The sequence below is a fragment of the Oryza sativa genome, chromosome 6, assembly GCF_034140825.1.
Source record: "Oryza sativa Japonica Group chromosome 6, ASM3414082v1".
NCBI classification, from domain to species: Eukaryota; Viridiplantae; Streptophyta; class Magnoliopsida; order Poales; family Poaceae; genus Oryza; species Oryza sativa.
The window spans coordinates 23,965,442-23,987,937 of record NC_089040.1 but is presented as its reverse complement, the minus strand read 5'-3'; the positions used below and the strand labels follow the sequence as shown (position 1 = coordinate 23,987,937).

At 42.3% G+C, this 22,496-nt stretch overlaps 2 protein-coding genes across 3 annotated transcripts; both read right to left on the bottom strand.

Annotated features, from left to right (window-relative positions):
• Positions 1 to 128: 128 nt before the first annotated feature.
• On the bottom strand, positions 129 to 4,700 carry LOC4341407 (probable LRR receptor-like serine/threonine-protein kinase At1g14390). The gene is made up of 7 exons (XM_015787941.3): positions 3,262 to 4,700; positions 2,596 to 2,729; positions 1,466 to 1,709; positions 1,166 to 1,374; positions 1,035 to 1,084; positions 722 to 842; positions 129 to 637 (listed from the first exon to the last, which is right to left on the bottom strand). Exons 1-7 carry the CDS (start codon positions 4,550 to 4,552, stop codon positions 392 to 394), a joined length of 2,295 nt encoding a protein of 764 aa, XP_015643427.1. The 5' UTR covers positions 4,553 to 4,700; the 3' UTR covers positions 129 to 391.
• A 9,480-nt stretch (positions 4,701 to 14,180) lies between these two features.
• Positions 14,181 to 17,292, bottom strand: LOC4341406 (uncharacterized). 2 transcript variants are annotated; one of them, XM_015785986.3, is made up of 6 exons: positions 17,132 to 17,292; positions 16,926 to 17,028; positions 15,264 to 15,636; positions 14,742 to 15,183; positions 14,586 to 14,629; positions 14,181 to 14,482 (listed from the first exon to the last, which is right to left on the bottom strand). In XM_015785986.3, exons 1-6 carry the CDS (start codon positions 17,160 to 17,162, stop codon positions 14,435 to 14,437), a joined length of 1,041 nt encoding a protein of 346 aa, XP_015641472.1. In that variant the 5' UTR covers positions 17,163 to 17,292; the 3' UTR covers positions 14,181 to 14,434. The 2 variants fall into 2 exon arrangements, with proteins under 2 accessions (XP_015641472.1, XP_015641473.1); XM_015785987.3 differs by having other exon boundaries at positions 15,264 to 15,621.
• Positions 17,293 to 22,496: the final 5,204 nt, after the last annotated feature.

Genomic DNA, 22,496 nt, shown 5'->3' with positions numbered 1-22,496 from the left:
AGGTAATTAGGTACTAGTACTGTTTTGTATGCAAAACCCTGAAACTTATGTGGGTTCCTGTGGAATTCATGTCTCCTCTTTCGTTTGGTGGAGATGTAAATGCTGTCCCCAGATCACCATAAGTAATATTGGTCCAATAATTTTGGTCTTAATTGCTCTAGCTGGAATGTTACAACTTTGAGCAACAAGAGGAAAAAAACAAGAGAACTTCTATACACAAGGAAAAGGACGAACACACACACACCTCTCCCACAGCAAAATCGCAGGAAAAGGAACGAAACAGCACAACAAACTCACCCTTTTACAGCAAAATCGCAACCAATCTGAAAGTGAAATTGCATCTTTTTGCTTGACCCGGAGAAGTGAAATTGCCCCTCTTTTTTGTGCTTACTCATCCCTGTGATCTGGTGCTCAGGCTCAGGCTCTCGCTGCTTGCCCAACCGTCCTGCACCTGCATGGAGTACTGCAGGTTCCAGAGGACGTCCTCAATGGAGGGCCGGCTGCTTGTGTCACTGGCAATGCAATTGAGTGCTATCTCGGCCACCGTGCTCAGCGACTCGACGGCGAACGTTCCGCGGATCGTCGGGTCCGCCATGTCTTTCAATAAATCTGGGTCTTCAGCTATAGCTTCACTTATCTGGTTTTGAGGAGTAGTAAAAAGGTTAGGTATTTGCTGGTGTGAGGTGTTTTTCACTCTGATGTGAAACCATTCTCAATTTACCTGAGTTTTCAGGGAGTCCAGGTCTTTTGGGGACTCTGTTGGCTTGCCTGTGATTACTTCCAGAAGAATTAGGCCGAACTGGTAAATGTCATCCTTGTCCCCTTGTTCTGTGCTTGGCACGCTACGAGAAGAAACAATCATAATCATTTTAGTTCACAAGTTGAGAAAATTAATCAGATTGTCATTCATTCTGAAAGGTAGGTCAGGTGGCATCTCTGAGTTTCAACAACCAATCATTTAGGTTCAGAAAAACTGTCAACTGTTATAGTTTAGCAAGTGGGAGTGTTATTTTCCATCTAAAAGGACACCGTACCTGCCGAGATCATTGTCTTCAGATGTGGCAAAGGGGGATTCTGAGAATATCTGAAAGATAAACATGGTTACAACTTAGCTATCAGGTTAGCAAGTTAGGAGCTTCCCCAATAATTTAAAATTCGAACTTACCTTGCCATTCTTGCTAGTTGATATCAACGGGAGGTTAAAGTTGCTGATTTTGGAAGTGAGTGTCTTGTCCAGAAGAATATTTTCGATGCTTAGATCATTGTGTACAATGCCCGGAGCAGTCACATCATGCAAAAACTGGATCCCTCTGGCGACACCAATGGCAGCAGAAACACGTTGGGGCCATTTTAGCATCTCACGCTTCCTCCACTCTGCACCAGCCAGTAAAAGGATAAATTCACATACTTGAAGATATCTAGTTATAGTGCGGTATATATGCATGATGTCATAAAATATAATTACCGGTTAGATGACTTCTTAGGGATCCATTTGTTACGCATTCAGAAAGGAGGCATAATGAACTAGCAATATTAGGATTCTCTTGATCTTCAACAATGCAGTGACCGATGATGCTAACCAAATGGCGGTGTCGAAGTTTAGAAATAATTTCCATGTATTGGGTCAGGCTCTGAGGGGAATACTTGGGTTTCAGCTTCAGGCATCTCAGTGACACTCTAGAACCATCTTGAAGCTGACCGTTGTAATGCTATCAGCAAAAAAGGACAATAAGCCACACATGAAAAATAAAATTTTCTAGCAGAAAACTTGTACTGAAAATATGGCCAAAGGTCAATAGATGACAAAAATTGGAGTGGCAAAGCACTTAAGAACAAATAAACAGAACAGGCATAAATAGCTAAAGTTGTGTAAACCAGTTGAAAAGGAAGCTTGAAGGTAATGTGAGCCGGTCCATGTGTTTTTTCCTCTTTCTTTCTTTTGCAAAAATAGCGCATGTATAACGTACAATAAGCCAATACCTTCAACATATACTAGAAGCAAAATGATACTTGATGCAAGTGCACTTATATATTTTTTTTTGTAAATATTGGTGAAGAAAATAATATTATTGATCCTAAGTACAATGCCTCAAATTAACATACTTTCAAATACTTATCTTAATTAGGACGTTAAAAGTAATCAAGGGCATCAAGGTTCTTAGTTGCAGGTTAAGTCCAATAAAAATGTATTCTTTTATATATATTTTTACGAGAGTATTCTTTTATATTCACCCAGAGCCTTTTATTCATCAAATTTATAAAGTGTGACAGAAAAAAATACAAAAGATATTGTAGTCCAAAGTGTACTCTAGTCCATTATGACTTGAGATGCAGAGGTCTGCAATGGATTATTTGGAAAGATGGAGATGGATTTCTAAAATTTACATTTGAGTTTGCTAGCAGGTACACATGCTCAAAATATACTCCACACGAAAATAAAGGAAGAAAAATGTGCATGGCACATAGCAATCTTCTTTTGAAAATTGAAATGCATATTATTCTTCAAATGGTTAATATGAGTGGAGTATCATTTGTATGTGCATTTATTGCTTTGATTTTTCGCTTGAAGCTCAAAATGACTTCACTTCTGCATACCTTAACAACAGGAGAACTCTTGATCAAGTTGGATGAACCAAAGTTGTTGGTTGCTTCTTGGAGCTCCTCAAGTGTATACACACGGTAGGCTGGTACTTCTAGTGTATTCACCCTTGCAGCTTGTGATGCATGCCCTATGACAATGGACATCATGTTACCCAACCAAAAAAGAATAAAAATGATCATCCTGCAAATTGTTTAGTGGTCACTAAAGCCATTGATCCTAGTTGTTTTTTCCCCCCTTTTTCTAGTTTGATGATTGACTTTGCTGCTTTTACTTTCTCAAAGTCTTCTTTGAAGCAAGGAATAAAGATCCAGCCCATGCTTCAGAACTCATAGTCTAAGCAAGATCCACACTAGCTAGCTCACGCAAAGCTTCCTAATTATACTTCACATTTCACTAAAGTGAGTAGCCTTTATTCACACCAGAAACAATGCAATACAAAACTAATCGTAATTGCTTCTAATTAGTACTAGCACTTCACTTCTTTGTGTTGCCCCTTTCTCTATCACTAATCATATATACCTTTCAATGAAGCCCATGCATAATCTTGTGTCCCCTTTTCATAATTAATTCAACTAAGACTAAGTGCATTGTACCAAATTGAAGTGCAGAAAAACAAAATAAAAACAAATTAAGCAAAGCAAATGCATTTCTCCTCTTACTCTTTTCAGCAGGAGTAACAATCCTCTGTGTCACCTTGGCCGGCGCCTTGCCGCCGTCCGCCGCCGCCTTCTTCTTCGCCGCCGGCGTCGACGCCAGCGGCGACTTGGGCAAGACGCTCACCTCCGGATTCTGCCTCCTCGCCCTCCTCAGCACGGCCATCATCACCAGCGCGATCAGCGCCGCGCCGGCCACGACGCCGCCGACGATGCCAAGGGCCATCCCCACCTGGCCGCCCTTCCCGCCCGACCCCTGCTCGCCGCCGGTCCCCTGCGCCGGCGGCAGCACGGCGGCCAGCGCGCCGGGGTTGCAGTACGTGCTCGGCCGCTGCGACCTGGCGTCGCGGAAGCAGTTGCCCGCGTCGAGCACCGTGCGCGCCGACGAGTTGCCGCGCATGCACGCCGGGCGCGCCCCGGCGAGCAGGTTGTCCGAGACGTCGACGAACGCCAGCGCGTCGGCGCACGCCGTGCTCGCCGGCAGCTGCCCGGCGAGCTGGTTGCGCGACAGGTCGATGTGCCGCAGCGCCGGGAGCGCGAAGATGGAGGAAGGGATCCACCCCTGCAGGCGGTTGCCGGACACGTCCAAGAACTGGAGCTGGCCCAGCGAGCTCATCGCCGCCGGAATCCTGCCGGTGAAGTTGTTGTCGGCGAGGACCAGCCGCACCACCGCGTTCCCCACCTCCGGGAACGCCGGGCCGAGCCTGTTGTGTCCGAGGTCGAGCTCGTCGAGGAACGCGAGCCCGGAGAGGTTGGGCACGGCGCCATTGAGCCTGTTCCGCGACAGCACGAGGCTCTGCAGCGAGTACATCCGCGAGAAGTGCTCGGGGACGGCGCCGTAGAGGCAGTTGCCGGTGAGGTTGAGCACCCGCAGCGCCTGGAGGCGGTGGAGCTTGGCGCCCGGGAGCTCGCCCCAGACGCCGAGCGACGCGAGCGTGAGGCGCGACAGCGCCGGGAGCCGGGTGAGCGTGGTGAAGAGCGCGTCGGCGGAGAAGTTGGCCGGCAGCGCGGCGCCGGGCGCGCGGCCGCCGAGCACGGAGAGCTCGGTGACCTGCCCGCCCGCGCACGCCACGGTGAGCGACGGCGTTGGCGGCAGCGCGCACGCGTCGGGTGCCCCCGCCAGCGCGTCGAGCGCCGGGGGGAAACCCAGCAGGCGGCGCACCCAGAGCAGCGTCTTCGCCTGCGACGACACCAGCGGCTGCGCGGCCACCAGCGTGGAGACGTCGACGCAGAGGACGACGACGACGAGGACGAACACCACACCGACGCGCTCGCCGCGCGACGAACGGGAAGCCATTTCCGCCGCGACGTCGGCGATTAACTCAGCAATCGAAAGCTTGCAGCTCCGTTCAGCAATGGCGAATCAAGGGAGAGCGTGCGCTTAGTTGGCCATTGGTGGGAGGAGGAAGAAAGGCGAGAGGCAAGTGGTGGCCATGGCCATGGACGACGCGCGAGCGAGTGCTTGCCAGCCAAACTAGTACTACTACTACTACTCCACTGCCGACTCTGCTAGCGTAGCACACACTGTGCGTCACTGTCCCCTCCCGCGATCTGGACCAGATATTGCCATGACACGTAGGCCCCACCCCAGGTGGGCCGGCCATGTCAGTGTCCCCGTACTGGTCAATGGAGGCTGGTTTCGCTGACGGGTGGGGCCGGAGGTCCGACGTGTCCGGGTTCTGCACGCCAGGTGTGACTGAAAACTGGGTGGGTGTGGGGCCAGGGCAGGGCGCGCAGGCCGGAGTTAACTGCCCTGGAGCGCAGTAGGGGGTGGTTGGGGTCGGAGAGGTGGTGCACTCTGCACTGGTGCATGGCATGTGCGAGGCGTGCGTGAGCGTCGTGGTGCGACGGCGACGTATGCGGTTAAGCGGTGCGCGCCAGGGCCCAGGTGCATCGCGGAACCCTTTTTTTTTTCTATTTTTAAATTTTTAATTTTAAAAATAAACCTACGCCAATTTGGCCAATGTTAGCAAGAAAAATTGATTTCTTTCGCTTCACAATACTAAATAATTCGCTTAGCAGTCAGCACACAAATATTTAATTCCATTTGTTCAGTTTGTTTTCCTCTTCTTTGTAAGGGTTATTTACAAGATCTGAATGTTTTCCTCTTCTTTGTAAGAGTTATTTACAAGATCTGAACTTTTTAACCACGCTAGCCCACACTAATCTACCGCATCGGTTCAGCTGACACGTCACCATGCTTGACGTGGCAGGACAAGGATATCACATTAAGAGTGTTGCTATACGTCCGACTCCCTCGTCCGACCCCCATCTGACCCAACCTTAACTGCCAATCGGTCCGCTCCACGCAGACCAACATATCTCTATGTGGGCTAGTGCAATTAGCAGTTAAGTGTTGGTCGGACATGAGTTGTACGTACCGGTCGTATGTATAGCGATTTTCATCACATTAAATACAGGTGATGTTTACTGTGCTAAATGGATTGGCGTGCTCAGAAGATTTAAATTTAGAAAATAAGTTTTTAGAATGGTTTGTTTTAAATAAAAAATAAAAAGGTTTTAAAAAATAAAAGAAAATTGTTGCGGAAGATCACGTCTACTAATGCCCTCTCCACCTTCCTTAGATTAATATTTTCTTCTCTTTCGCTTTTCTTAGCCAACAAACAAAATCCTACCTCCGTAACAAATACCCAATATACACAGATATCAAGTCGAGTCGCGAATTGAGCGTAGCTTAGCTGGTTAGGTTTCTTCTGGTGGAGCTAGCCCACACGTCGATAGCGATATGTCGGCCTATTCTTGCAAAGATGTTTATAGGGATAGAGTGTGCGCGTGTACGTTTATAGGGGTTAGTAAAAAAAATATCAAAGTCGAGTTAGACAACTATAGGGTGTGCGTGTGTGCGTCCATAGGGGTGAGTAAAATAAGATATCAATTCAAGTACGTGTGATTATAGGGGTGAGTAAAAAAAATATCAAATCGAGTGTGTGCGTTTATGAGGATGAGTCAAATAAAACAAAATATCAAGTCGAGTCAGACAAATACATGTCGTTCTAACGACGTCCATCGCAAGTATTATAATCTCTCATATTTTACTACGGTGATAGTAATATTTTGTTTGTCACTTGTCCCGTATCTAATCTGGTTCAATCCGCGTGAATTTTTTCCACACGTCGAATGGGATGTTTTTTATTTTTTCTAACAGTAGTCAATTGGACGAAACTGAAAAAATGGGCCAGGTTCCCCGATCGTGGCATGATGGAGAAGGACGCTAGTAATAAGTCATCGGCTTGGAGTGTACCTAACTTGGATGCTACGAGTCAATCGAGTGGCTTTGGGCTTTCAACTTTGAACACCATCATGTACTACGTTTCCCACGAAAAAAGTTAGGCGAGTGCGCCCGTCGTTGCACGCCGCATGCGCAATGCTGGGGTCGTCAAACCAGTTGCGCCGCTTCCGTCATTTTTTCAGGCCTTGGGCTTGTTACTGTCCACGTTCATTTTTACTTTCTTTCTCTCGAAATAACTTCAATTTTCACATACCTCATACATAAACAGTCCCATCTTTTCGCTTATGCTTATACTTATTAGTTAAAATTTAAATTTTCAACCTTAAATTTAAAGCTGATTTTGAGTTTTTTTATCGAATTTTTTTTCAACATTTGCTTTTTAAGTCGCTAAGAACATGCATATAAAAGTTTTATTCACAAATTACTTCTCGTTTGCAAATATGCCATTTTTCTTATTCCACAAATAAGCCAAACAATAGGGCCGAAAATATACCAATACAACACAAAACAAAAAAAAATATCTACTTTATAAAATCTCAATGTAATTATTTTTCACTTTATCTACTTCCAATATATCCATCCCCTATTTTCACAAATTCTAATGCAATGATTACTAAAAGTAAATTTATTTTGGGATAAATAGGAAAGGCAAAGATAAACTCATTAGAGCACCCGCAATAGTAAAGTAAGGTGTTCTTTATAAAACATGTACATCTCAGCAATAGGCTAGATTAATAGTAAACCACCTCAATAGTATGTTTACATGGGTATCTATAACTCTCTCATGCATTGCCTCGTTTTTCTCTATAGACTATCCCTAAGTTAGTGATAGCTTTGCTCTCTCTCTTCATTTAATATCTTCCATGTAGGAAAATATACTGACATGGATCTCTTATAGAGAGCCTATAGATAACCATTGTGGGTGCCCTTATGAGATGGAGGTCTCATTGTCTTGAAAGCGAGTCATCCTCCTTCCATTCTCTTCCGTCCGTACTATCCACATGAGTAACTACCGGATCAAATGTTTTATCTCCGAAACGTATCCTATGCATACCAGCATTCTCATGTACACACCGTGCACGCTAACTTAAAAATATCATATTTTTTTAAGAAAAGATTGTATATATTTTTTGTAATATTATATTTATGCGTAAAGTCTCATCTCCAATCACCTTGTAGCACATTCTTAAATTTGTGGATCTGGTTAGTTACAGTATGGACATGCTACTTAATCTAAGCACACTCTTTTGAGGTCAGATGTAGCACTTGCTAAACCGGATCAATCAGGTTAATTAAGCAGCAACATGACACATTCCGTTTGGCTGTAAAGAGTGAAAGACAAGTGAATTGAAAGTTGAGTGGATTTGGTGAGATGCCATCCCAAGCATGTGTCGGTTACGCATCGATCGGGGGATATATGGAGGAAAATCATTAGAGAAACGGACGGATTAGGCTTGATCCGTTTGGCTGTATCTCTTGTGGAATGCTAGCTAGTGGTATATACTGCCAAGTGACCAATGGTATTAATTTGTGTACATAATTTGGTGTGAATATTACGGCCTCTGGTTTGAACTATTACGCAACCCTCTCGCTACACGAAATAGTCCAAAAAAATCCCGTAATTTTACAAAAGTGGAGACACAAGATATGAGGGTGTGGCATCATTTCTCATTCATCCATTGCATTCTCTAGTGTACAATCCTCCTCCCTACTCCTCTATTTATAGACATTCCCTCTTCCACCTTCCATGTTTAATGTTGGGCCCAATTAGTGGGTAACCGGGCTGGGCCTTCGTGGGCCGGCGGTTTCCTAACATGAACTATTCATATGCATCACCCACTGATTTTTTTTTCCTTGGAAATGAAGATGCACAGTTTTATTTTACCAGGACAAAGTTGTACAATTCCAGCCTTGCTTGTTAACCAATTTGTATTGAATTTGTTCTGCATTAAATTAGCGGGCAAGCGTAAAAATGCTCTTTCTGAAGTGTACTTCACAATTTCATTGTTGGAGCTTCTTTTAAGGGAATGGAATCAAATTCATTATGGTACTTTGTGACTACAGTTGAAATTACATGTGAAAGTAGTCGTTACCAAATGTACTTTGACTAATTACTAAAAGAACTATTGAAATTAAGATTGAGCGGCTGCAAACATACCAATGAACATGCCCCTGCAGTTTCAGGCCGTACTGGTTGCAATTTTAAAATGCTCGATCGCTGTGCGTTGAAGAATCAAAGAGTATCAGAAACAACCAATCCCTATTTAATACCATCATTATTTATTTTTTGAACTAACACTAGTACTCCTGATTGTTTAATACTGTACGCCTGCACGGTGTTTGGACCCGTGAATCTCTGCCTTAAAAAACTTCTGAACCCAAGCATAAAGAACAGCTGACTCTGCCTCAACCATTACTGCTAATCAGCTTGATAAATGCGCTACAGGAACTTTGTGGTATGGTGTTTTGGACTGTTGGTGTGTAGTAATATGATCGAGTCTGTTTGGTTGCCATTGCCAATTTGCCATGAAGGAGCTGATTGACTACACGACCATGAATGATGATGGGTTGTTTCGTTCGTGTACAGCGCTAGCAACATATCAGCCGCTAATAACACTATTTTCAGGCAAGTTAAGTATCAAAAGGTGTGGCTAACTGGTCATGCATGTAAAACTTTTATCCGTTAGGGTTTAAAACCGATGTCTATAACTATTACACAAATACAAATAGGCTCTCAAATTTAGTAAAACTATTGATTTCCCCATAGTCGTCTCTCTAGGGATGTGTGACCCGTGCGATCACAAATAGCCTTAGAATTCTTATGGCCTTTAACATAGGCTGTGTATGCAGGGGCGGAGGTAGAGTATGGGACGGGGGTGTCCAGGAACCCGATCAATAAAGTTTTTTAAGCTAAACCTCACATCTTTTCATCATGTGTGCACGCCCATCTCAATACAAAATTAGGCACCTGCATTAGCTTAAACTTGATCTAAAGTAGAGTAAATTAAGCAAATGGCCACCCTCCTCTATTTCGTTTAGCTCCATCCTTGTATGTATGATCGAAATTACTATTTAGCATAGTTGTGTTACTAGCGTGTACTAAATTTGTTTTAGTTTTCATAAACGTGCATATGTATGTTCCGTTAATAAAATCAAGGGTTAATTTTCTGTTCAACAAACAGTGTCATATCTAATAACAACAAAAAAAAAACACAAAGTCAACGCATTGTTTTTCAGTATTCATCCGCACCATCCATCATTAAAATCCATTCATACTAATGGACCCACGTGTCATACTCCTACACCTCTATCGGTCCATACCCAATTCTCCACTCGAGAGTGCCTGAGGTTCTTATGGGTTGCTTATGATTTATTATAACTCGTAACGTAACGGTTTACTAGCGATTAAAAAAATAATCCATGGGTAAAACTTTTACATATGTCCTTAGCGACTTAAAAACCAAAACTGAAAAAAAAATCAATTGACTTAGCGATTTTAAAAGTCAAAACTGAAAAAAAATACTATGTTGAACAAACATGAAAATCAATTTTAAAATTTAAATTTTATCTTTGACTCCGAGATCGGGGAGATCGACCATCACTCATGGAATCGTGGTCCGGCTCAATCATCAAGGCCCAAAAGCTGGAGCATCTTTTGGTGCGTGTGTCGGTGCTGACGTGGACCGTTCCCTTCTTCGGATACTCGTGCCGTGGGGCCCGCATCCACAGTGACACGGAAACATCCCTGACTTTGTGAAGTTTACAGTTATGCCACTTGACATGTGGGCCCCACTTTGGTATGGCCCACATATCAGTGGCACAACTGCAAAATGCATAAAGTCAGGGGATCCTCGTTCCAGTGACACGCGCATGCATCTGTAGATCGATCGAGATGAGCATCATCAATCGTCGTGGTCATGGCTTTAGCTGGTAGGGCGACTGGAAATTCGGGGGGATCATGTATTCATGTGGATGTGTACACTTTCTTCTCGTCTCATGGGTTCAAGGCTTCAAGTAATGGTGATGTTGATGTGGCATGTGAGTCATCCTATCACATTTGCTTGCTACTATGATAATGCTGGTTTTTTTTTTTTTTGTCTCTATGATGCCTATCTGTACACTGAGCTGTGGTTTACCCATGGGTAATTTGGACTGATATCTGTACATTACGAGTGGTACTAGGCTATGCTAGAGAGGTAACGGAGTACTCCCTTTATCCGAATATATAAGTACACCTAATACAGAATGTGAATTCATAGTCTAAAATATATCACATCATGTGCTAGATGTATTTATATTGAGATGGAGGGAGCACGTGGTTCTTAGGTTTACCTGACTCAGATTGGTCGGTCATCTGCAACTGAGCAAAGGCCCTGTTTAATTCCAAAAAAAAAAAAATCACATTGTCCTATCGAATATTCGGACACATGCATGGAATATTAAATGTAGAAAAAAATCAATTACACAGATTGCATGTAAATTACGAGACGAATCTTTTAAGCCTAACTATACCATGATTTGACAATGTGGTGCTACAATAAATATTTTCTAATGACAGATTAATTAGGCTTAATAAATTCGTCTCGCAGTTTCCAGACGGTTTTGTTATTAGACTCCGTTTAATACATTAACTTCAAATGTATGTCCGTATATTTGATGTGACAACTAAACCTAAAAATATTCCCCAACTAAACAAGGCCAAATTACCATGGCAATGTGCATGCTAGTGATTCTCAGGATCCAGGTGAAGAATAGTTAAAGGACAGACTTGAGGATAACCGGGCAATGTGGCATGTCATTTTCCAGGCTTGAAGCGATCGGCAAAAGCTCCCAGGCCAGTGCCATCAATTGGTTCCCCCATCATGCAGTGCAGTACTAATACGTCTGCCTTCATGCACTGCGCCTGCAACATCAGCATGGTGGGCTCCAAGCACTGACGGATGCACAATCTGCAGCTATGCTGTTCTGCACTAGTGCAGCTGTGCAGAAGCAGGGACAAAGACAAACTATGAACAAACCAACGGATGAATGAACAAATCACAAATGAACATACTACTAATCTCGTTTCAGAAATAAATGAACAAACACTCTTCAAGGAAAGATAATAATGAACAAATAAATAGAGGGGGAAAGAACAAAAAGAAGCAGTGAAGAACACCAGAATTCCAGAGAAAAGGGTGCAGGAACCTAACCCGTTCCTTTCCCTTAATGGCTTTTTGCCACTGTCTGAAGTGATGTTCTTGCTCCTGCACCTAACTTGTTTGTTTTCTTGCTCAACGTTGCGTTGTTGCATCTGTTTTTTGCGCGACCACCAATTATGAGCAATGTCATTTTGTGCAGCAGCGAAGGTACATACTCCCCTGTCTTTGCCTGTCTTGCGCAATTGTCAGAATCTTATACAACCTGTATTAGTAGCTTCTATAGCGGTACGCTTAAAACACGTCACTAGTGCCAGCTCCACGCTTTATTTAGATTATTGAGTGAATTATTACCGTAAATTATCTGCTTGACAGAATTAACGAAAGGGCATGTAGCCTAGTGGTTACAGTGACCTGAGTAGTACCCAAGGTCCTGAGTTCAAATCTCCTATGGAGCCAATTTCAGATTGGGTTGTTTGTGGGGCTAAGTTTCCTATTTCAATGGCCGTATATATCCGGTTGGATATAGAGGCCGGGTAAAAAATATCCTTCTCTATAAAAAAAATAAACTCAATAAATAACTTAAAACAAGCGGTCTAAACAATGCGGTAGAAGAATTTTTTTTTGAAGTGAATTGCATCATGGACCAAGTATTATTGTCTAATTTCTATCTTGGACCAGGCCATATGCAATATTTTCACTTTAGGCAAGGGTTTGTTACCATCTAGTTGCACATTGGGCCACCATTCTGTCAGTCTATCTGTTTCCATCTGCTAGCCGACTGCCACCACTACTGCACTACGCAAGCGGCAAGCCGTTGCTTCTTCGGGCATTCACCAACTCCGGCAATGCATCCGAGAGAGAGAGAGCTAGGAAGGAGGTACGGTCGAGTGCGAGGCTGCGAGCACGTGCATCGGGCCAGTTCGCGTAGAGATAGCTTCAGCCTTCAGCTGAGCTCGAGTTACTCGGCCAGAGCAGGCGAAGAACGGCTGGAGCTCATGTGCCGACCAACTCTAATCTTCTGTTGATCAATTTTGAGGAAGCCACCCATGCTCGATGGTAGCTCGATTATACAAACTGAAAGGAAGGGGATGAGTGGACAGAGGCCAGCAACAATCGTGCGGAAGCCCTCACGGCACCTTGGCATCCTCACAGTGGTGGCGCACACACCAACAGTGGCAGCAGGCTGCTGGAGTTGGAGATGGTGGACTGGGGTGGTCCAAAGTGAAAAAAATGGTAAAGTCATATGGTCTAAAGTGAAATCTTTGTATTAGGGGTGGTCTAAGCTGAAACTCTGGTAAATTTATATGGCCTAATATGCAATTCACTCTTTTTTTTAGAGAATATATATTCCGATGCATAGAGCAAATAATCAGGTGAATAATCTAAAAGGAGCGGGTATTGAGAAAGGAAAAAGATGACAGCAAACAACGTTTTTTCCTATTTAGAAACCGGCACGCCCTTTTGCAAACGAAGCTCATTCTGTGTAAACACCTTTGAAGTAGTACTAAATTTTCGTGTAGGCACTTCGTTCCCACGACAGTTCAAGAAGAAAAAAAAAGAGAGAGAAGATAGTATAGTTTTAGGGCCCTTTTAATCGTAGGAATGGAAAAACAAAGGAATAGGAAAAAAATAGAATTTTGGTAAGAATTCATAAGTAAAACAGAAGATTGCAAAATGCATGGAAAGCACAGGAATAACTGTTTGACTAAACCGTGGAAAAAACACAAAAATCATAAATCATATTAGAAAGATCGACTCAAAAGGAAATTTTTTCAAAGAGGTTAAAGTTATTGTTAAGTTTCCTCCAAAATCTCTACAAGATTATCCATTCCATAGGATTTTTCAAAGGATAGGATATGATTCAATCATTTTTCAAGTATCTTCATAGGAATTTTTCTACAATATTAAAATCTTCTAAAATTCGTATGTTTTCCTGCAAATCAAAAGGGTCCTTGGCACGTTGTTATGACAAGAAACAAGGATAAGCTGTTTCTTGTACTATTTCTAGATATAGCCGGTCCTATTTCTGTGATTGGAATGATCTCACAAGTCGCAGGTCTATTCTGTAGTAGGTGCAGTGATGTTGCAACTACTACTAATTGCGATGTAGATGGGCGTCTAGCCAGCATCTTTTGTTGTTGGAACGCATTAATCACTTCAGAATGGTAAATGAAAATGCCAACAATTACAGATAAAAACTGGATGCGGCAGATAAAGGAACAAATCGAGTCAAGCTTGCAAAGTTGCAAACCAAGATCCCAGGCAAAAATAAATGTTGCTTATAACCTACAGTTTAACCAAAACTGTGCATGTGCTCTGGATTCTATGACAGATCCAATAATACAAGCAGACCCATGTGCGCATGGAACGTGCGCACACATGGATAGAATTCATTCCCTGATTGCAATTTACATATATGCAATCAACTCGATAACACACGCAATGGAAGATTATACCATGCTCTGACACACGGTCAGTATAATACGAGAAAACTTCAGACACCAGCAGGGAATTTCTGCCCAGAAGTAGGAGTATATCACACAAATAAAGAATTCAATTATATTCAGATGCATGACTGGACAATTCAGAATTGCAAACTTAACAAAGGGATAATAAAGCAAACATCCACCCTGCAAACCATACTACACACTTAAAGACCTCTTTATGGTTTTGATAATAAGGCAAGCTCCAGCGATATATGAACAAATGAGGGGAAAAAACAAGCACCACACACTCTACTTCATATCCAGCGATAAAAAGATTTGAATCTGAAGTCGGTTTGGTTGTTCTAGATTTCTTGGGCTATGCCAAGATCCATTGGCATTTCACTGTCCCCCTACAAGTACAAATGAACTGATTAGCAAGACAAGAAATATAATGAGATTTTCCAGAAAATGTATTGTTTATCTCAATTGCTGTTACATCATTGCCACCCTTACCATATTCTCCTTATCTTCATTTGTCACCTCCTTCACCACATCAACTGAAATATAAATTCACCACACCAACGATTGACAACAATTCAGTAATTGTGGAGTTATAACAGGTGTGATATACTGATAATTACAATATCTGAAATACATGATGGCACTTACCAGGTTCTTGCTCTGTACCAACTGGCAAAGCCTCGCTGCCTCCATTGCAATCTTCCTTCTGCCCCTTGACCTGCTTCTTGGCTTTCTTACCAGTATTCTTGGTGATGGCTTCTTTTGCAGGATTCCGGTTGTAGGAGCCTCTAACCTTTGCATCAGGCTTCTTCTGAATGTTGTCTTTTTTAGCTGCTTCCTTACTTTGAGCTGCATCAGAATTCAGCGATCTTGGCTTCAGATTACCCTTTGGTGACACATTGGTGGCACTATGAGCAGCCTTGTCAGACTTTTTCGGCTGTTCTGAAGAGTTCACAGTGATCTTTAGCTTCTCAAGATCCTCCACGATATTGTAAACCTGAAGAATATCCTTCACTGGTTCCTCCAACTCTGTTGCAAGGCCATGCCGGACAACATAAGCCTTTAGCTCATCTCTCATACGATCCAGAGGCTGTGGAAAAGCACACTTATTATAATATGATGATCAATGAAAGAAACTGAACTGCTCATAAATGATCACTTGATGCTCACCTCGCATTCTGATTCAAGTGCAAGCTTAAAGAAGCCCAACGATATAGAGTGCTTGGAAGCAGCCTCTGCAAGCCTGATTTGTGTCATCCAATATGAGGTTGAGGACAGAGTGCTGAACTTGCGCCTTGCTGTGGACATGGAAACTTCTGATATCGGGGTATCAAACTTCCCTTGACTATCGGACCTCCTTGAACGAACCAATGACACAGGAGTGATAGTTCCTGTAGGAGTTGGCCTGGGGCTAACACCTGGCTTGGTCTGTATTGAGTGCCTCCGTGGAGGTTTGGCTGAATTATCCTTCACCGATGAAAGATCAAGACCACAAACGCTCTTGCTGACATCCAAAGATGGTTTTGGTCTGCAAGGAATAAAACTACAAATGGTATCAAAGACAGAGCTAGTATCCAGCAAATTTTATAGTTGGCATCTAAGTAAGAGGCATTAAGTTGCTAGTCTATTTTGCTTGACATAGCACCAAACCATGAGATGCTTAGTTTCTAAGTAATACACATGTGTATGCTGGCCTATTGTTTTCCCATAAGCTTGCAGAAATATTGAGATAATGCAGCCTTGTGATAGCTAAACCTCTTAACCTCTGGAACAAACTAGTTAGGACTACCAAATCTTATCTGAGATGTAAACACAAAGATGATATGACCTAACGACCAGTATTATAGAACTTAAGAAATGAAGAGCAGACCCTGCATTCAAGTCAAGATGGTTTTTGTTTACTTTGTTTTGAATTCAAAAATATTATGCCCATGTCCTTATGAATACGCTGAGTTTTGATGTACTTAGGAGTATTTCATTATTTGGACTAATCATACTCCATAGATGGTTCAACAAGAAGTAATACAGAAACTCTATTGGTTAACCTTTCTAAATCAGCTTGTTTACATGCACTTTCAATATAGAGCATCGGTCTACCAGCCTCTTAACAAACAAAACTTGCATTACACTATGGCAAGTGGGTTGACAAGTCCTTAGAAAGTTTTTGTGACATTTGTTCTTGTTTTGCATGTTTTACTTCTTTGACAGTGAGTGCAACTCACAAATCAGATTTATGTAGTATCCAATATTGATATTAGTAGTAAAGTCCTTGCTTGATATTACTAAAAGTAAAGAACCGGAGTGAGCTGGTTGGTGCACAACCTCTGTAGATGGCACCAACTTCTTTTTTTTTCACATGGCAACTGATTTGCAGGTCTGCAGCATGAACAGTATGACATAAAGTCCTATAAGATTCATGTACACAGTACACTCCATTCGATACTTTGTTGTTCTTGCAATAAATATGTTTCGTTTACCAAACTATTTTCAGATCAATCAGCCACTTGACAACGTAAATACCCATCTAATTGCTAGCTGTACACGTCTGTGCTACATATTCTGGAAACAAATAAATCATTTGCACAACACGTTGATGTAGGAAACAAAGATTTCAACGCTAATCCGGAGCAGCAAAATTCAGTTTCGCAGCAGATGTGGTTTAAATTAGATGAGAACTTCTCGTGATAAACGCCGGCATCTAACATGTCCTTGTAACTAAATAAGCGAAGGCAAATCACTGAAAATTCCAACCGACAAAAGTATATTCCACAAACCAACATGCCAGATTTCACTCGCATATAGAAATTGCAGCTTCGAATAGGAGAGACAGACCTCCTCGCCACGGAGCCGCTCGTCGGAGGAGCATCGGCGGCGCCCTTCCCCCGGCTCGCCGACCGGAGCGGGTACCTCAGCTTCGACGCCCTCGCCGCGGAACCTGCACGACCAAAACCGGCACATCACACCCACCGACCAAACCACACGCATCTCCCGCCTAAACCCCAATCAATCAAACAAACAGAAAAAAAAAAATCCAATACCCGCCGACTGATCGCCGGAAGCCGTCGCCATGAGCCCGATCGAACCCAACGAATCAGCCGCCGCCTTCTCAACCTCCCAACTCCTCCTCAACCTTCTCAAACCCCAAATTCGAAAACTGCCGGCGCCGATCGATGCGGACGAGACGGGAAACGAGTTCTGCGTTTTGGAATGGCTAGTGCTACACGTTGTATATAAATAAAACTCCCACGCGGGGCTGGGAAACCCTACACGCGAGGAGGAGATGTGTCTCGCCGACGTGCGGGCCCGGGGGTGGTGCCGTTGGTCCGTGGGCCCACGTGTCAGTGAGATGGGGTAGGGGAGGGTCGCGTGGCGTGGGGTTTGAGGGGAGCGCCGGAGCGGGGGGAGGGGCCCACGGGAAGGGCGTTTGAATCGCGTGGCGGGCGGGAAGGAGGCGTGCGCTCGGCGGAATCGGGAAATTTTCGAACGAGGGGGGGAGGCGTGGGGTGCGTGGGGGCGTAAATGGCGTTGTTAAGGGGCCGTGGGCCTGTTTGGTTAGCTGTTACCCGGGGCCCATGTGCTCTACCTAGTAATGGAAGTTACAGTTGTGTATGTGGTATACAACGGAATTCTGCTGGGACAGAACGAAAACCGTTAGGTATGAGATCATGATATTTTTGAGATATCAGGCGATACTTGCAAGGTATCAAATGATTTCTATCACATATCAGGTGATACCTGTTAGGTATTAGGCGATTCATATCACGTATTAGATGATACTTGCGAGGTATTAGGAGCCGGGCACCAAAGCATCATCACCGGTGGTCCCACCGTCCACGCTACATCGGAGCTCGTCGTTGGCGGCCGCCACGTCGGAGCTCGTCGATGCCGGCTGCGTCCTCCGTCATCCACGCCCCACGCCAGAGAGAGCCCCTTCCCCTTCTCCGGCGATGTGCTCCCTGATGGCGAGGTGAGGCGAAATAGAGAGGCGATGTGCTCCTCTCTCTCTCTCTCTCCTTCCTCCGCCAGCAAGCCCCCTTCTTTCTTCGTTGCCACATGCCGCCGTTGCGCTGCTCTGCTGCCACGCTTAAGTGCTATGGGACGAGGAGCAAGACGATTCCGTCGTGGGCACTGTGAACGGTATTCCCTCATTTAGCATTTCCTTTTAATTTTGTTACTGATTTTTAGGATGGAGTCATTGGCTCCATATCCATCATTGCAAACTATACAACTTTTGAACTATACAAGATCACTCGTATAATTAAAAAATGGAGTTTGGGCTCATTCTCTATAGGAGGAATCTTGTATAAATGAAAAATTGTCTGGTTTACAATGATGGATATGGCGATGACTTATATTAATACTCAAGCAACGGAGATGGCGAGCTCGGTGACTAGCGGAGCAAAATTGGCGCGCCCATCGACGGAGCGCGTACCAGACAGAGCAAGTGAGGCGGCGATTGCCTGACGAGTCAGTGGCGGAGCCACGTTCAACTCAGGTGGTGCACAGGAACACCACCCCCCTCCCCTCCAAAATTCTTATGCAAGAACACTAAAATGTGCAGTGATGCATTGATTTTTTTTTTAGGCTTTCAATGGTAGTGCACCACCTCTGTTTGGACGCTAGCTCCGCCCCTGTGACGAGCTCATACGCTGGCACACGCCAAGAGCGAGTTGCCGCCATAGATGATGGCGAATCGGGACGGCGGAGCCCGAACAGCCGGCGGCAGGCCGTCGCAAGCTCGAGCGGCTGGCAACCTTGGTTGCTTCTGCTTCTTGCTTGTTTGAATTGGATTGCTTCTTACTCATGTCCTCCATAGTTCTTGCTCTGCTTGTGTTCGTGAAAAGGTTCTTTCTCGATAGCATCTGCTTGATTGCCTCGATGTTATCCCAAGGAAAACGTAAATGAGGTTGGAGTAAATTGAATTTTTCCTGTGTGTTTTCCCATGAAATCAGCAGCAAAGGAATCTTTTCTTCAAATTTCGTACGAGTGGTTTGCGTGATCCGAATGATAGGAAAGAAAAAAAAAATCTCTGTGAACAGTATTTTCCTAAAATTCCTATGAAAAACATGTAATCCGAAGTTGATATAGCTTTAGACTAGCATGTGGTTGAAGCGCAAACCATATCTTACCTGCTGCACTGAAAATGTTAGTATTTCCTTTGTTTTTTAATATACGTCGTTGACTTTTTACATTATATCTGAACGTTCATTTTATTAAAAATATTTACTTATTTTTTCTTTTGTTGTGGATTGATTTATTACTATAGTAACATTAAGCATTATTTGAAATTTTTAAGATTTGCACAAAAGTTATAACGAAAGTCAACAATATCGTATATTAAAAAACAAAGGGAGTAATAAACAAGTTCTTCACAGTTGTGCTGTTGTTTCAGTAGGGAAAATAAACCTACTGCATGGTGACAAGTGCAAGGAGTTAATTTACCACCAATTTTTTTGACTTCAACACGGGAAACCCACTGCATTCCACGGGTAAAAGAACCCTGTGCAGATCTCACCTGGACCAGACTCAGACGGGTCAAGGAGACGACTGTCTACCGGTGAAGTCAAAAGGAACTGATTAGTTGTATTGAAGCCTACTGATGGGCTACTCGGTTGCTTCTTGCTTCATCACAAAGCAAAATCATATCCCTGCCCTAATTTAATGGCAGCATGATCGCAGCTAATCTGGAGCACGTAGTAATAATAATAATACTTAGTGCGCAGCGTTTTGACAATTTGGCATCTTCGATCAGATCCAACACTATTAATTATTAATTAATGTCTGTAATTGGAGAATGGAAGAACGATGATACTTCCTGGAAACAATATGTTAACACTCTGTGCCACATGGACGTCATACTCATACCTGTAGGAACTTGTGTTAAGATGTAAACGCAGATAATTACAGAACTAGGGATTGAAGGTATTATAGGCCAGCATTTGTTAGGAATTACCAGCTCATCTAGCGGAGAATTCTCGTACGAAGGAATACTCATGCATTGCTTGAAGAAACCACACTCGGTCATGTCATATTTTGAACATCCACGGAGCCAAAAGGATACTCCCCTCCCTAAATAAGTCTATTTTTATATATGAATATATCCGTATTCACGTATAAAAGTAGACTTAATTATTTAAGTAACAAAGAAAATATCAACACTTATTTTAAGTATTTAGCTTGGACAAACCATATCAAAATCCTAAAACAAGTAATCTAAATAAGTAGACCAATTGTCGCAAGAGGGAATAATGGACATTTGATTATTAAGATTATTTTCGCGGATCATCTATTTAATTATAGAGATAAATTAAATATGTTAAGAAAAAAATTAAAGAAGATAGCTTAAAATAACACAGCCAAACAATATGCAGTAGATAAACGTATATTGAGAAAACATATCTTCTGAAAATTAGAGCATATAATTCGTTTGAATAAGCTAAAAAGAACATGGCAAAATCGAAAGTGACTGTGGGCAGCAAATATGCAGCTTTACAGCTTCACAGCAAAGTGGGTGTGTTTAGTTCACGTCAAAATTGAAAGTTTGATTGGAATTAGAACGATGTGACGGAAAAGTTAAAAGTTTGTGTGTAGAAAAGTTTTGATGTGATAGAAAAGTTAAAAGTTTGTTGAAAAAGTTGGGAACTAAATCAGACCCAAGCGTCGATCAATTTCCAAGTAACAAATTTTTTTGAACCTTGAAAACAGAGACACCTTATAATTATCCAGGAAGTGTGTAAATTAAATAATATGCAGTCAAATACTCGAATGCAGTTTCATGTGGGTCATTGTCAGTCAGCACGAGTATTTGCCAGGTAAGTATATATGGTTCGGATACCACACGAATAAGATATTAATTCCCGGTGCATTCGTCCTACCATTTTTTTTTTAAGAAAAAATCATGAACTTTGATTTGATCCATGTGTATTCAGAGTAAACGTTAGAGACATGATGTGCGATTTTTGAATGTTTGACTTCGCGGCTTGCATGAATTGTTTTGTACCTTTTGTGTTGAAGTTATTTGCCGAGGATTCATTTGGAAATTTCCTACACATCTATTAACGCGGTTAATTGATTTTTCAGACAGCAGAGAATATACGTGCACACCGCTGAGCCTTTTTCTTTTTTCCCGTTTGCTTATTACAGATTGATCTACCTTCTTCTTGCAAAAACATCATTGTGCTGCCAGTAGATACAAAACCACGGTGACGGTGCACAGCAACTAACAAATACTTATTATTTTTAAGAAAATAAAATTCTACATGTACCTAAAATCTTCCTCCAACTATTTACAAAATTTCAAATTCATGTACATTATAAAAAAGCAGGGAAAAAAAGAAAGAACTAATATATACTTCCATACTCTTTAAACTCTATGTTTTTGTTTATTCTTTTAACTGCTTGAACATAATGACTTTGAATTAGAATTCTTTTTTCAAATCCTTGGAAGATGTATGCATACACCGCACTCGCATGCTCGCGAGTATGCCCTTTTAACTAGGGATGAAACTGGTTCGGATAGTTTCCGTCCGTCCGGACCATTTTTCGGATTCGGATAGTTTCGGTCGGAACTATCCAGAAATTCTTGGATTCGGAAACGAATTCGGATTTTTTTTTCTCGGAAACGAAAACGAATACAGTAAGGGTACTATCCGTCGGAATCGGAAAACGGTCGGAAACTATCCGGATTTTTTTTCGGATATCCACAGACATTGATAAAATTTTAGAAAAAATACGTATATATACATAACTTTTTCATACGGAATCAGATGAAGACAAACTTTATATCAACATTGTAGAGCTTGATGAGATCTACAACTTTTTTATTGACTATTTTATTATTTGAGATCATTTAAGGGTCTAAATATTTATTATAATATACCATATTAATTTTTACAAAATCTCAGATCTACAATTCAAACGACATCTGATGGAGATGTGTTCTATATCAAAGTTGTAGAGCTCAACAGGATCTACCACTTTTTAGTTTATAACATTTATATTTGAAAGCATTTAAAGCATAAAACAAATATTGCAAGTTTCGAAAATGTGAAGTAAAATAAATAACATCTCCAATTTATACAATGGCAAGTAAGTTATACATCTAATAAAAGGTCTTGAGAATAGAAAATGATAATCATATTTGCATATGGATCTCTTAGAGAAACAACCATGAAAATTGATTTTCACATACGGTTGTGAGACCATCTACAAAATTGACGATATAAATGTTGGAGATGTTGAACTAAAATAATAAGTGATATCTCTTCCTTGATTAAGAAACTCAATTTGAGGGGCTTTTTATATACCGGTAAATATTCGCTACCGTATTCGATCCGTCTCGTATTCGCTCCGTATCTGTATTCGATAATATTCGATTTCATTTCCGTATCCGAGTTTTCGATT

Bases quoted from the DNA above. Each gene is read 5' to 3' on its own strand.
- LOC4341407 (XM_015787941.3), bottom strand. From the start codon at position 4,552: ATGGCTTCCCGTTCGTCGCGCGGCGAGCGCGTCGGTGTGGTGTTCGTC. The intron at 2,730-3,261 runs GTAAGAGGAGAA...CCATTGTCATAG, and splicing joins TGTTACTCCTGCTGAAAAGA to GGCATGCATCACAAGCTGCA. The intron at 1,085-1,165 runs GTAAGTTCGAAT...TTTATCTTTCAG, and splicing joins CAACTAGCAAGAATGGCAAG to ATATTCTCAGAATCCCCCTT.
- LOC4341406 (XM_015785986.3), bottom strand. From the start codon at position 17,162: ATGGCGACGGCTTCCGGCGATCAGTCGGCGG. The intron at 17,029-17,131 runs GTATTGGATTTT...TTGGTCGTGCAG, and splicing joins TTCCGGCGATCAGTCGGCGG to GTTCCGCGGCGAGGGCGTCG. The intron at 15,637-16,925 runs GTCTGTCTCTCC...TACCATTTGTAG, and splicing joins AGCGGCTCCGTGGCGAGGAG to TTTTATTCCTTGCAGACCAA.